This window comes from Populus euphratica, unplaced genomic scaffold, assembly GCF_000495115.2.
Source record: "Populus euphratica unplaced genomic scaffold, PopEup_1.0 scaffold13.1, whole genome shotgun sequence".
Classification (NCBI taxonomy): Eukaryota; Viridiplantae; Streptophyta; class Magnoliopsida; order Malpighiales; family Salicaceae; genus Populus; species Populus euphratica.
This window is the reverse complement of record NW_011499872.1, coordinates 202,957-217,494: the sequence shown is the minus strand read 5'-3', so window position 1 is coordinate 217,494 and position 14,538 is coordinate 202,957. Positions and strand designations below refer to the sequence as shown.

The window sequence follows — 14,538 nt, the reverse complement described above, 5'->3', positions numbered from 1 at the left end:
GATCGAATTTCCGGGCTATAATAATAATTACAATAAAAGTTTATCCACGCGTGCCTTTAATAGTTATCATCTTTTCAGTTTCCAGCCGTTGACTTTGACAGATAGACAATAACGGTATAATAGAACTTTCAAATATTAAGAGTTTTCTACCTAGGGCATTCTTCAAAGTTTTTGAAATATTAAAAAAAATAAATTAAAAGAACAACTGAGGATAAAACCAGGCCTATTAAGGATAAAATATATTTTAAAAAATAATAAAAAGAAAAAAAATATTTTTTTATTTTAAGGATAAAATCACGTTGACTAAAACCTATTTCCAACCGATCTTAAAAAATGAAAATTTAATAAAAAAATTAAATAATAACACGAAATATAAAAAGTTACACTAACTAGAGAAATGCTGTTGACGAGAGCAATGCGACGACAGGGCACTAATTGAATGGCTTCATTTTTTGCAACCAGCGGCCCATGTTTCTAGCGATGATTGCAGGCTTACAGCAATAACAAACCCTTCTAGATTGATATGAAAAATCAAACAGAAAATTCTGATCACTTAAATTATCTCCACGGCCCAACCCAAGTATGTAGATAGAACGAGTACCATTACAAGCATGCTAGGGTGTTTAGTTTAAAAATGTTATAATAATTACGATTTACAATATTTTTTATTTAAAAATATATTAATTTTTTTAATTTTTAATCTCAACATATCAAAACAATATAAAAAATAAAAAAAATAATTTTAAACCAAATAAATTTTAATTTTTTAAAAAATATTCCCAAATACTATCATAAAAGTACTTTAGAATTTAATAAAGATTTTTAAAATATTTTTATTTAAAAATACATTAAAAAATAATTTTTTAAAAAAATTTATAATATTAATACATCAATTCAATAATAATAACACTAAAAAAATATATTTTAAAGTAATTTTTTTAAACAAAAATAATCCTTTAAGCTGCCTTCTCGACAGTCGAATAAAATAGGATAGTCATGCAAAATCAGCAGAATTACCGAGGAGTGAAGTGTCAAAATACAGGAAGATATTTTATTAACACCGCCTCGTTAGATATTGGAGCATGGTGTGTAGAAAAATGCACATATTAAGGACAGAGATCATATTATTGGTCTCCAAGACATTAAAGGTTTAGGTCCAGATACTATATGGTGGTGTCTCGCCATCCTACACGTGCTTGGCAAAGATTGCCTCAACAATACCTTGAGCTATAGGGTGGTAACATTCACGAGCTTCAGCAAACACTCTTTTGGCCAAGATTTTCTCTTCTTCGTTTCCAGGGCCTTGAACAAGACCACTGTAGAGTGGGCGGAGGTACTTCATCCTCCCAACTTCCTTCAATGTTTTCTCCACCTCACCATAGTAATCCCTACACCTGGAGGAGATAGCCAGTTGGAGAAATGCCACTTTCACCTCATAGTCCTTGGATTCTGACAGCCTATAGCGTGCATCCAAGGCTAACACCTGCATGATGAATTACAAGTAAAACATGAAAAGTAGCTCAACTCAACAGGTCTCGAGCTGGCATACATAGTCATTAACTTCAAAATTCGTGAGATTAATTAAGATACACGCCGCAAATTGACCGAAGACCCACATTAATAATAATAAAAAAATAATTATAACAATTAGTAAGACAAGTTGGTTCCGCTTTCACAGCCCATGAGCGCTTGTTTGAAGCTTAGCACGGCAAGGTAAAAACCTTGACATTGACACGTACACCAGCTCCAAAACCAGGCAAAGATGTACAAGAATTTTACAGAGATCTAAATGGTCTTTAGCATGGGGTTACCTCCAATGAGAGAGCACATGCAGACGTGGAAAGACAAAGTAACTAGGAAATAAAGTTTCAAGAAATTAAAATTACTGCAGGCGAGAAACTTTTTGCAACAAGAAGGGAGGGGGCTAGATGGGGAAATTGATAAGACAATCAAGTCATTACCTGTGAGGCTTCAACAGCTCTGGGCAGGTTCTTGAGGTACAGCTCCCATTCCTGCCCTTTCCAGTTAGCAACTTCATCCTCTCTCGGCATCCTCCCAAGCTTAAAATCCTTTGCAAGTGATGTAATCTTTATATACAAGTTTGAAACCGGTTCATGAGCATCTGGAGGGATGCCAGTGCCCTCAGTCCATAGCTGAAGGTCAATATCTTTCTCTATTCCGTGAACATTGGCTTTCAGGAAATCAAGAAATGTCTCTGTGTCAATTGACTTGAACTTGAACGTGGCGATATATTTCTTGAGGAACTCGTCAAAAGCAGGTCTTCCAATCTAAGAATCTCAAGGGTAAAAACAGAACCAGTAAGAATATTACTGTTCGAAATATCTCCAAGTTCAAACAAGAAATAAATCAATATACCTGATGTTCAATGCGCCACAGAAACTGGAAACCTTTCTCATATGGCACTCGAGAGTACATGTCATCTGGGTCCACTCCTTCCTGATTGTTTTTTAGCTTAGTGAACTCCATGTTGTCCTTGAACCTCTCCATTTCCTCATTCAAACCTCTCCAACCAATTCCAATATTCAGAGCAGCTATATCTTCGCCTTGCACGACCTCAACAATTCTCCTCTCCGCATATGTTGTGAAACCCTAGTTTCATAATCAGAAACTTATAACTCACAAGGAGCAACAATTGCTGAGCACGGCACAAGAATAACCATGGGCTATTGGAAGTTTAAGAGCACATAACACATGGACATTTATCCCAAAGTTAATATATCAGAACCATCTGCTCATAGTTTCCCTCATCCAACACAGAGAGTTAAAACATGTCCCTCTTGAACACTTCGACAATCATTCCAAACAATCAGCATTACAAAGGTACAAAGCAATTAAACTAGCATGAATTCCTCAATGCCATATTTTATAAAAGAAAATTTATTGAACCAGTAAACAAAATCAAACAATTTTCGTAAATAAAGTCAACCACAAACAGACACTGAGAGGCAACACATTTGGTACATCAGATAAGAACACATACAAAGGAAAATGAAATAAAATAAAACTCCATTAAGCATACAAAGAGATACTATTTGAGGCGGCCATTAAACTGATACTGAATCACGAAAAAGAAGAAGTCAAATAATCAAATCAAATGTTAAAACCAAACACTCACTGTACCTCATTCAACCAAAAATGCTCATTATTCTTGTTAGTAATCAAATTCCCAGTCCAACTATGAGCCAACTCATGCGCCACAATCCGCGCGCCACTCGCATCCCCTTTAATCACTGTAGGAGTCAAAAACACCATCCTTGGATTCTCCATTCCACCATATGGAAAACTCGGTGGCAAAACCAATAAATCAAACCTCTCCCAATCATACTCACCAAACAACCTCTCCGCTTGCCTAATCATCTCTTCAGTTCCTGCAAACTCCCTTGCAGCTGCATCCAAAACCCCATCAACTGCCTCCGAATAAACCCTAGTCCTCGGCCCCACCTCTCTAAACCCCAATTCCCCAACAGCAAACGCAAACAAGTACGGCGGAATTGGCTGTTCCATTACAAACTCCTCCACAACCCTCCCTTCCTCGCACCACAACGACTTCAAATCAAATCCAAATCCAGAATCCTCATTCGTCAACACCCCATCCAAATCAGTACCAACAGGGTCATGACGGTCACAATGCCTAGCAGACATAACAGCAGAAAGCTCCCGCGGAAGATTCAACTTTGCAGAGTAACGAACACGCGCGGCAGGCGTATCCTGGCAAGGAAAAACGGAGCGCGCGTGAACAGACTGGCATTGGGTGTAGACAAAAGGGTGAGTTTTGTTGAAAGTTTGGGGCGGAGAGAGCCATTGGAGGGCCGAAGAGGAAGGGGGGGTGGAGTAAAGGATGAGAACTGAGGAGTTGTTGTCCAGATAAACGGTAAGGAGTCGCCCTTTGATGGGATGTTCAGAAGAGGAGAGAGTGAAAGGGAGGGGAGCTGGAGTTGCAGGGTCGAGGATTTTGTGGATGGTGAGGGAGCGAGTGTCGAGAGAGAGCGGGCCAGTGTATGGGGTTTGGAGGGTGAGGAGAGCAGTGGCGTGGATGATGGAGGAAGGGAAGCGGAAGTAGAGAGTGAGGGATACGTGGGTGGTTAGGGGGTGAGTTGAATCAGTGAATGAGTGAGGATCGATCATTGCGGGGTTTTTTGGGCTGTGAGCGGGAGATTAGGAGGTTTTATTTTGATTCTTCTTAAGGAATCTGATTTTGGGAACAGGAAAAGGACGATTTGGGGAATAATAGAAGGGAAAGAAGGGATGATTTGGTGCTGTTTGGGTATTGTTTTAAATTTGGAGGGAGAAGACGAGCAAGGTATCCATGAAAAAGAAAAGGATAGAATCAAGTCATGAACACTCAAGAGTCAATACTGTTGACTATTTACTCGAACGACATCTGATAGGGGTACGAATGACAGGTCATATGATCTGAGACCTCCCTCCCAACGACAAGCAAAAGGGCCGCCTTCGCCCTGGGGTTCCTTCTGGGGTAAGAAAATGAACGACTCTCTAGATGGTCAATACAGGGCGGTGCTTCATATCGATTGGACATTTCGGGCATGGATTCAAGATCAGTCACGCACTCCGTGATCCTAGAGGCATATGGAAGGGATGCCGAGATGCAGCATGCTTATTCTACTGTCAACAATCAACCTAGAAATGGTCCCTCATCGTGTGTGCTTAACATGAATTCAATGTCCGCAGGTTTACTCGAGAAAATTGATATTGGGTCGAGAGATGTTCTTCCTATCGATTGACATCAGAATCTGGCTAACAATCATCTGGAAGATAATTTCCTTTTGCCCGAGGAAAGAAAAGGGTTACTTCCATATCAAAGATGATGAATGAAATGACACTAATATAAATATTGTATCGAAAGCATCACCAAAAGGGTTACTTCCATTTCTAGACTGCATTTTTTGGATAGGTTGAAATAGGAAAAGCAAATAGAGAAGCGAAGATTGATTACAGTCATTTTAAAAAAAGGGGAGAAAAGGACAGTGCAATCGATGAAAGCAAAGCACATAAACGAAGGTAGAATTCTACCAAGTCTGAAAACAACTAGTAATGCTTGTTTCCAAGTAGAAGACCAGATGAAGGCTGCAGTGAACGATTTCTTGAACAACTCTCAGACTTGAGAAACAAAGTTGTACATTTGCAAGGTTGTCTGTGAATATTTCCTTGTCCACAAGCCAATTCAATCTAATCAAACTGTCACAAATCACTTGCTTCGATTCAAAAGGGAATTGAACATGCAAACTAGGATTGGCATGGAGGAGTAACTATTGACATTTCCCAGTTACTAACATGGAGAAAACCCAAGGAACGGAGAACATATCAGAGACTTGCACGCAAAAGCTATTTGACAGTGATGATGCCATGCCGGGTTCTTAGATGTCTCAAACTCATGGTTTTCGCAAGATAATTACTGCATGGTTTCCTTGTATCGTTCAGCGGACAACGCCTCTTTTGATCCATGAATTATACACTCGTGGCATCGCAATTTACAGAGACACAGCTATAATTCCTTGTTGCGGATACTCAAGAAACAATACATAACCCTTCTTTCCAGAAACAACTGTCCCAAGAATTAAATTTACAACGCAATGGACATGTCATAGAGAAAAGATGCCCTGACTCGACTCATCAAACACAGGCATTCACTGTGTGGATCCTTATCAAGAAAATTAACTATGCTCTGCTCTTCAATGCAATTCCAACCCTTCAACAGAACACCTCTATGCATGAAAAGTGGCAGTCAATGCACGACAGGATCATGTCTGCCAGCTGCTACCACTTCATCTACTTTCTAAATTCAAAGGACTTGCATCATTAAAAGAAAAGAATTGTTGCCTTGCCTTTGTGACTCTTGTACTAGAAGAAACCTCCTAAGTCCTAACTACTACTCCTACAACCAGAAGTGCCTCGTCTGAAAACAATCAACATTCAGATGTCAAGTCTAATGGCATATGCTCCTATAATCCCAAAGAACCAGATTCCTTAAGCAGCACAAAGTAGAATTGAAGGAATACCTTATCAAGGTTAACGCATTTGTCTCAAGCACATATGCTCCTCAGGCACTTGAATTTACTTGAATGACATCTAAATAAACCATAAATGGAATGCAACACACAGCTACATAGATTCCTTAATAAACTAGTTACTGTAGGACCTAGAGAAACAAGCATGGGTATGGAGAAAGAAGCCCCCAATTCGGCAGCCACGATCAAACCAGGCAGAATATACATAGTATACTGCACACACATTTTCCCAATATACCAAGTATATTGGCACAACCATAGATTTGGCTCAAATAACCAACCAAAAATCACAACAGGGAAGCAGCATCCCAAACACACAAAAGGGGTATGAAAATCAAACTCACAACAAGAAAAACATTGCCAAAACATCCCCTAAAACAAATTCGTTAAAATAAACCATAATAAAAGGACAGCCTTGTACTAAACTTCAAGACAATTATTAAGGTTCCAATTTTACAGATCCTACAACTTCATTCACACTTTCGTATCCAAAAATAGAACGTTTAATCATTAACTTTACGACAACAAATCAAAAACAACAAAATGGGGACCTTTCAAACAATACACTCACATCACATTACATTGCATCTCCACTATTGCCCACCACTCTCCTCCTCCAATTTCTGCACATAAGCCTTCAAAACCATGACAACATCCCTCGCTGGCGCCTGTAAAGTACCCACCAATCCAATAGCAGGACCCTGTAAAGCCCCCAAAATCTTAGCATAAATCTCAGCTCTAGACGGCATAGTTTCAAGTTGTTTAAAATCATCGGGCCCGTAGAACTTTCCTTCAAAGACAGCCCCAGTGAAATCATTCTCTAACTTCTTTTCCTTCTGAAAATCCCTATAAGGCTTTAAAGCTTCAGGTATCTCTTCGGTATGCACAAAAAGCCAAGCATTCATTCCTGTCATACAAGGTTTTAAAGCTTCCCATGGAGTGCCTTCAATGGCCTTATAAACCAAGGTGTTTTTAGCTACAATGAGTTTTGATGATTCAGGCAATGATCTTCTGAAGTCTTGAAATTGTTTGACTGTGAAGCCCGTGTATTTTATAGCTGCTAAGAGGTAGCAATTTTCGAGCTGGGTTTTGACTAATTCTACTGTTTCTTCCTTTTTGGTGCGGGAAATTGCGGATTTGATGGTAATGGGTCTGTGTGAAACGAAGGTTTTGTGGGTTGTGGGGAAGGAAAGGGAAAGTGGGTTTGAGGGGCGGAAATGGGTTCGGGAAAGAGGGGGTTTCGAGGAGGGGAAGGAGAGGAGACCGGTGGTTTCCATGGTGGTGCTAGAAGACTAAACGAGGAGGAGAGTGTTAGCGCGTGCTTTTGTGGCTTATCTTATCATCGTCAGTGCGTGTTTTGTGTTTTGGTGTGCACAGTGTGGATGATGGAGAAAAAACGGAGGGTGAAAATATTTAAAATAAGGGGTGTATTTATTTATTTATTTTATTTAAAAAGGCCACTTAATTTTTCATTTACTTCAAAGCTCTGGCTCCATTTTCTCTTTTAAACTCCTTGAGTCCAAATCTCACTCCAAGAGTTTATTTAAAAATATAACTATAATTGTTTTTAAAAATATTTTTTATTTTAAAATATTTTAAAATAATATTTTTTTATTTTTTAAAATTAGTATATAAAAATAATATAAAAATACTAAAAAAAATAAAACAAATTTAAAATTTTTAAAATATTTTTAAAATATAAAAACAAACCGGTATAATTATATGCAAAGTAATTCACAAAATTATTTTCTATTAAAACATTAAATAAGTAATATAAAAATAATTTGGGTGACTGCTTAATTGGTTTTAATAATCAATTTGTTTTCTCGACATCGAATGTGTTTAACCAAAATGGCTCCACACTTCCACTGCCGCATTTAAGTGGCCGCCGGCCGGCATCAGTATCACTACTCAGAGATTACTGAGTAAAATTGTGACCTATAATCCAACTAGAACAGTCTCCACATTAGGATGGGATTGAATTTGAAGATATGGGAGAGGACTGGCCTCATGAATTGGAATTTCTGTTCAAAAAATCTAATGCGTCTGCTTTTGCCACAGTTAATTGTGATATCTTGGCTAAGTTTGAGGGAGGGGAAGAGAAATTGGGTCTGCTCTCCGCACTCTTAATTTTCAATCCCAAACAAAACCAGCCACATCCAATATCCAATCCTTCAGATCAAATGCAAAGAAAATCTGGCACATCCAATATCCAGTCACCGATGTTCCATTTCTAACCCGTCAGTTTAAAATATTCCAATCATACCCATGTAGTTTCTCAAAAGTTTTAATACCACTACTGAACGTTAATGAATCTACGGGAATTTAAAGGATTGCTTGCCCTTTTAAAACTAATGTTCTTGGAGGTTTTACAATTTGGCCGGCCTTTTAAATATTCCACTCATGGGGCTATACACGGTGCATGAATGTAGACTCCCTCTCCTTCTTGAAAATATGATTATCCGGTTATTGTAATCTATCTGAATTACGGAGGAAAATTTTTGAAAAATGTCAAAAACCTCGTGAGATAAACGAGATAAAAGGCAGGACTTTGTAAGCTGAAAAGGTCTATCATAAGCTAACAAAGAACATTACAAGTTTAAAAAAAAATCATGCGACAAATATATCGTTTCTCTTTGAAATGGTCATGGTATTTTCCAGATCATTCACATAGTTGCGACGGCACGTCAAGCAGAGAGCCATGGCATCGGGAATCAGATGCTGATTTCGGCAAATCTCAGGCATAGAACTTTTTTTTATGTAGAAATGAGCTTCAAAACTTTCTTTTATTGATTTCTAAAATAAAGGTTTTGAATGGATTGGTTCAGAAGGAAAAATGGAGCATGTTGCGTTACAGAACGTCTATGAAATACACTCCCTTCCAAGAATATAGTCCACTGCCTCTTCAACAGTATCGATAACCTGCACAATTGAAATACAGATCAGGGAAGACAGATGTACACTAGTTCTTGAAATGCAGTATCAATAACCTGGGTAATTTGTCAGAGGGGAAACGTGTGATCCCATCATGTTTATGAATATTAATTTACAGCATGCAGAAAGTTTAATCGTTTGACTTGCCAGATCTGCAGGAAACTCTGCATGGTTACGTTTCCCGCGGAAAACACCTGTCCTTGTTAGGATAGAAAACCAAGGATGTCCTGCCTGAAAGAGAAACGAAACAATTTTCTTTTATTCTCAACATGTGCATGGGGAATGCCTAAGAAATTGGTATAGAAATCTTATGCGCTCCACCAATAAAAGCTACAAGGAATAGGCAGGACAAACCTGTTGTGCACCTTTAACGTCAACTGAAGGATTGTCACCAATCATATAGAGAGTTTTGAATGACTGTAACCCAAAATCTCCAGGTTCCTTAAAATTATCACTATGATAAGATGGCTGAAGTTGCTTCAACATAGCTTCGGCATTCTTAAATACAAATGGATCAGGCTTCCCAAAACAAACATACTCCAGTGGATTATAGTGAATTCTGCAAGCAAATACCAATTAACAGACATTATATATATATAGTGGAAAACCCGAAAATAGTACTAGGTCTTTCTTTCATCTATCGCGAGCACCATAAGAGAGACATGTTTAGCTGGTCAATGCTAGTGGTGGTTTCTTCCTTCTCAATTTTATCAAATCAACTCCTTCAAATGTCTTATCCTGGTATTCATAGTTCTTCCTAGAATTATATAGTTCTGATTTTTCTGTGAAAACTACCAAATTTCTCTGACTAAAATAGTTGCTCAACTAAGAAATACAAAACGAGCCAACAACAGCAGAAAATTCTGAAATCATGACTTAGTACAACACAAAGCTCATAGTAGCCCTATTCTGAGATCAATTTATACATGGAAACCCCAGAGATCCATTGGCAAAACCACTAAGACTGATGCAATCCTATTTATTACAAAGTGAAACATGATGAAATTTAATTTTAAATGGCCGAAGACACTGAACTTACCTGTTGAAGACACTCTCCAGAGCAATTCTGAAAGCACCCATTCCAAGTCGATTAGAAGGAAACGCAGCCTGTATATCAAATAAACTGATTAGGTGATATAGAATCCCATGTTTCCATAACTGAGCAGAAAAATCATTAAAGCCAATTTCCACAAGCAATTATAACTTGTAAGAGACTACTTTATAAGAAATAGTCAAGAAACAGAAGGTGAGTATTTAAGAAGATGGCACAATCACGTACAATATGGATTTCAAAATCAAATATACTGGTCAGATGATCCTTCAGAATAAAGGTAGCAAAACTTCTTGCTTATAAGTTTTCATTCACTTCCATTCAATTCTAAAGAAAGTGTTGTGCATTGGAGAATCCAACTTAAAGCCATTTGAAGGAACCTACAAGTTACAGCCAACTGTTAATATCTAATAAGCAGGACTACCAACCTGGTATTCGAGATCATCAGCGGCAAAATATAAAGGAGGCTGGGGCTGATGCCCATTCTCCTGTCCAGGAAGACCTCCACAGCTTAAAACATCACAGAGAACCTAATGTAGTTCATTAGCCAGGGCAGAGCTTTGTTAGGCACATATGGCTAAATTATGCTAAATCCAATTAAATGAAATGCAGCGAGACAAAAAGAAAAAAAACTCCATTGAGTAAAATTTATCACATAGCACCAATTAAATAAATATGATAAACTTCCAGTCTTTTTCAAAATTTACAGGAGTGTTAAGAACTTTTCATGCAAGGGTTAATAAAAAACCTAGCCTGTTACTATTAACAGTACCACATTACAATTTCATGATATTTTTAGATGTCAGCAGCATTTTGATTGATGATTTCTTCTGATTCATCAGTTACACTAGTTCTCATTTCTGAACAGGTAACAAATATACTGCAACACAAAAAAGTTGCTTCTCACGTCAGCCACAAAATTTTATGTTTCCTGACTCAAAAATAGTACAATTCAATATCTAATTGATGAGCTGCAGACTTTGCAAAACAAAATATGGTTAAAACTGCAATTTGAAATTATATCCATACCCAACACTTGGATAACTGACGGTAAAAAAAGGAAGTGAATTATAACATGGACAGCACTTGATAGAATTTGGAACAATCAAAGGGAGTTAATATATGGAGCTCAAAAGATACAGTGACTGGCTTATATCACATGACCAAATGAAAAGGAGAAATACCTGAATGTCCCTGCCCCAATCAACAGGATCACTAACAACAAATACCGCCTTAACTGTTTCAGAAGAAACGTCATATCTCGGCACTGTTTTCAGGGGGAGACTGCTCCTATCCAACGCCTGCTTAGTTGTCCACTTTTTGTATTGAGCCAGAGGATCAATGTTTTCAAAACAGGATGCATACTCGTCTAAGGATACAACTTTTCTGCCATGAAGAATAAATCAGGCCATATGGAATGTGAAGAAGTCTTGAAATCTAGGAATAACAAAATGATTGGGGCATTACAGGGACCTTACTTGAAACCATACTCAGACATTACTACAGCAGGTTCTCCTTTTCCAGTGGCAACAATGAGTTGATTCTCGTATCTGAGGGGAAGGAAAAAAACAGGGGGTGAAAGGCACAATTGACAACACCACCTTAAAAAATCAGAAAGATTTTGGATTTCATTAACACTTCAGAGATGAGAATTGTCGCAGTACAGATAACAAATCTGGAAGTCAAATAAATCTACTAGGTCAGACCTTTTTCCCTTGGGATGGCTCCTTTTAACTTATCTGCTCTAGCTGCATTTCCCTAGTTCATACTTTGGTTTAGTCATAAATTAAAGTGGGCAGGCAATTATATTGATTTCTAAAGTTGCAGCCAGTCCTTCCACTCCAATGTCCTTGAGGAGATCCTATTCCACATCTCCCTTGCTGGAACGACGCATCTCATTTATAATTTGTCAATAACAGCAATGTGCTTAATATATTAGCATGGTATTGTGGTAACCAGGTTGAAGATAAAGGAGAATGGGAGCTCGATAACAACAACAGCAAAAAAAAAAAAGAAGAAGAAGAGGTAAGTTGCGGGGAAGATGTCATTTTTTGAAATTGAAGACATGTGCATTAAAAAAAAAAAATTCAAAATCAATAAATATGCATATACCTTTTCATAAAACTTTTAAAAGGTGAGTGGCCCTGTAAAACCTGTACCAGGAAAAAGAGACAGCTATGCAAAAGGTTCCACAGTCAAACAATGGTGGGCACGGATAGACTAAAAAACAAATGGCAACGAGTAAATCATATAAAAATAAAATAAAATCCCAAAGCAATACCTGAGAAGGTAAAATCTTTACTCCAAGCAGTTCGCTTAACTCACTAGCTCTCCTCGATTCCGGAATGCCACCTCCTGATAAAATACAATATCATAAGAACATGCAATTAGTCATTTAACTGCTCTACTGTTCGCTCTAACAATCATATTTCTGCTTTGAGATTAGGATCTAAACATTAATAAAATTCATATAAATGCAGCCAGCGGGCCATCGATGCCTCCACTGTTTCAGTTCATGGATTCATTACATGAGGAACATAGCAGTCATCTTCTTTTACAAATAGCTAAAATAAACTATTTTTAAGCTAGTGGATGACAACATTTTAGAAAATAACTACTGAAATAGCTCACCATTTGTCAGGAACAAAAAGGGAACGTTCAAGTTTCCTGCAGAGTAAGAGGCAGTAATCACAATTAGATGCAGCTAGCACGTGTGCACTATGCGTATACATACATGTGTTCATACAAATGCAGGTCCGTATAGAATACCAGAATCTCCGTATAATCTACGCAGAGCTTGAGGAGAGCCGCCGATGGGATCTTTACCACGAAGAATAACGCCATCGATATCAAAGGCGATTCCAAAAGAGGACCTGTGAATTGTAATCACCGAAATTTCCAAATTAATTTTCTCTTAATTTACATTGCTGTTATTGTACAAACAAAAGTTTTAAGGATTGCTTAGATGAACCGTCGTTTCTGCCCTGACTGAAGCTGCGAGGAGAAGGAACGCGAGGCTTGATACTTAAACAGAAATGGCGCTGCTTTGTTTTTTATCTGGGGAAACCCAAACGCTACCGTTTTTTGGAATCTCATGTCTCTCTATGTCTCTGTCTCGCTTCTGGTACAGAGGTTAATTCTCGTTAAGGGAGGAGGTAAGGAGCCCTGTGGCTGTAATGCGTCGTGGTTTTGTGTGAACCACAAGCGCCACGAATCGTCGACGAAAAACTAAAATCGCCGCCAAGGTCCGCTTTATCATTATTTTCCTTTTAATTTTTTTTTTTATCTTGTTCAGTTTTATTGCATGCTTTCGAACATTCACTGTTGTTAAATTAGTTAAGATTTTTTTTTCGCTGGATGTTTTTCACTTGATTTTAAGGCATTTACATGGGATTGTGGTTCTTGGATAGGTGACGATGCCAAGCCTATATCATGTTTTTAACGGGGCATCTCAGTAACTTAATATGGTTGGTTTTGGGTTTGCCCGAATGAGGGTAATGACTGCCACTACAGACATGCACTTCTTCCTCGGTGTCTTTTAGAATCTCAAATGAAGGCACTTCCGGAGGAGGACGGTGACAAAATCCCCATTGAAGAAGCGATTGAAATTCAGGTGCTGATCATATTGGTTTTCGTTAGCTTCTGCATTCTGTCCCGTCTTTCTAACTATTTCAAAATATTTTTATTCTACGTTCAAAAAATACAATTTATTTTTTAAAAATTAAATTACATATAATTTTTTTTATCTTATATTAAAAAATTGAAATTTTTATTTAATATTTTTATAATAAATTTTAATACGATATAATAACTAACAAGAAATGGATAATGAGCTCGCATACGTGAGATTAAGCTAAATAATAGAAAAGTCTTTGATTGCCCCCTTATTAGTATCTTTATTTTTTGAAATTAATTTTTTAACAATTATAAAATCCTAACAACTTTTTTATTTTAATTTTTTTTTTAATAGTTCTTTAATTCTCTGATTTATTTATTGTTACATGCTATCAATTTATATATATGTGTGTGCGTGTGCACGTGCACAAAAATTGTTGATATTTTTTTTTGTTTTTGATATAGTTATTTTTATGATTTTTATTTTAGAAAAGAAACTTGTTGAGTTTTAAAAAATAATTTTTTATTGGAAGAATATTCTTCAAAACAGTATTGATAAACTCTTTAAATTTTATGTTCTTTTATGTTATTCACTCTATTTTCTTACCAAATACGTCCTGCCCGTGCTTTATAGGAAAGTTATTGGGTTTTTTTTTTTTTTGCCAGGTTTTAACTATTGTTTACATGATATTAGTCAGGTGTGTGAGATTGACTCCAAGTCTTTTGAGCATAGTTATTAAATTTGAATCAATCTAGCAGGTTAACTCGATATCTAACTAGTTTAGGTAAGATAAAAACTGTTCGGGATAAGAAGTGGGGCTAAAGTACTTTCCGCCTGCAGCACCTTTCCGATGCCATCCTCTGTGATCAACCGCAGTTGCCAGTCCACGG

At 37.3% G+C, this 14,538-nt stretch overlaps 3 protein-coding genes across 7 annotated transcripts; all 3 read right to left on the bottom strand.

The window, feature by feature from the left end:
* Window positions 1–983: 983 nt before the first annotated feature.
* LOC105127440 (leukotriene A-4 hydrolase homolog) lies at window positions 984–4,616 on the bottom strand. Of its 2 annotated transcripts, XR_842630.1 has the most exons (5): window positions 3,142–4,616; window positions 2,377–2,610; window positions 1,962–2,288; window positions 1,119–1,483; window positions 984–1,052 (listed from the first exon to the last, which is right to left on the bottom strand). XR_842630.1 is itself a non-coding variant. In XM_011028736.1 (4 exons), the coding sequence occupies exons 1-4, from the start codon at window positions 4,144–4,146 to the stop codon at window positions 1,187–1,189; spliced, it is 1,863 nt and encodes a 620-aa protein (XP_011027038.1). In that variant the 5' UTR covers window positions 4,147–4,615; the 3' UTR covers window positions 1,105–1,186. The 2 variants fall into 2 exon arrangements, 1 of the variants encoding a protein (XP_011027038.1); XM_011028736.1 differs by lacking the exon at window positions 984–1,052 and having other exon boundaries at window positions 1,105–1,483; window positions 3,142–4,615.
* Window positions 4,617–6,415: 1,799 nt separating this feature from the next.
* LOC105127438 (50S ribosomal protein L10, chloroplastic-like) lies at window positions 6,416–7,458 on the bottom strand. The gene has a single exon (XM_011028735.1). The coding sequence runs from the start codon at window positions 7,322–7,324 to the stop codon at window positions 6,641–6,643; it is 684 nt and encodes a 227-aa protein (XP_011027037.1). The 5' UTR covers window positions 7,325–7,458; the 3' UTR covers window positions 6,416–6,640.
* A 1,117-nt stretch (window positions 7,459–8,575) lies between these two features.
* On the bottom strand, window positions 8,576–13,298 carry LOC105127437 (uncharacterized protein YKR070W-like). Of its 4 annotated transcripts, none has more exons than XM_011028732.1 (12): window positions 13,004–13,298; window positions 12,802–12,905; window positions 12,664–12,699; window positions 12,314–12,387; window positions 12,145–12,185; window positions 11,511–11,633; window positions 11,217–11,418; window positions 10,461–10,562; window positions 10,021–10,088; window positions 9,336–9,540; window positions 9,129–9,212; window positions 8,576–8,969 (listed from the first exon to the last, which is right to left on the bottom strand). In XM_011028732.1, the coding sequence occupies exons 1-12, from the start codon at window positions 13,126–13,128 to the stop codon at window positions 8,910–8,912; spliced, it is 1,224 nt and encodes a 407-aa protein (XP_011027034.1). In that variant the 5' UTR covers window positions 13,129–13,298; the 3' UTR covers window positions 8,576–8,909. The 4 variants fall into 4 exon arrangements, with proteins under 4 accessions (XP_011027034.1, XP_011027036.1, XP_011027033.1 ...); XM_011028734.1 differs by having other exon boundaries at window positions 11,511–11,582; window positions 13,004–13,297; XM_011028731.1 differs by lacking the exon at window positions 8,576–8,969 and having other exon boundaries at window positions 8,992–9,212.
* Window positions 13,299–14,538: the final 1,240 nt, after the last annotated feature.

Bases quoted from the DNA above. Each gene is read 5' to 3' on its own strand.
- LOC105127440 (XM_011028736.1), bottom strand. From the start codon at position 4,146: ATGATCGATCCTCACTCATTCACTGATTCAACTCACCCCCTAACCACC. The intron at 2,611-3,141 runs GTACAGTGAGTG...TTATGAAACTAG, and splicing joins AGCATTTTTGGTTGAATGAG to GGTTTCACAACATATGCGGA. The intron at 1,484-1,961 runs GTAATGACTTGA...TTCATCATGCAG, and splicing joins GAGCTGTTGAAGCCTCACAG to GTGTTAGCCTTGGATGCACG.
- LOC105127438 (XM_011028735.1), bottom strand. From the start codon at position 7,324: ATGGAAACCACCGGTCTCCTCTCCTTCCCCTCCTCGAAACCCCCTCTT.
- LOC105127437 (XM_011028731.1), bottom strand. From the start codon at position 13,128: ATGAGATTCCAAAAAACGGTAGCGTTTGGGTTTCCCCAGATAAAAAAC. The intron at 12,700-12,801 runs GTATTCTATACG...CTTACTCTGCAG, and splicing joins TAGATTATACGGAGATTCTG to GAAACTTGAACGTTCCCTTT. The intron at 11,634-12,144 runs GTATATGCATAT...TGATTTTTTAAG, and splicing joins TTTAAAAGTTTTATGAAAAG to GTGGTGTTGTCAATTGTGCC.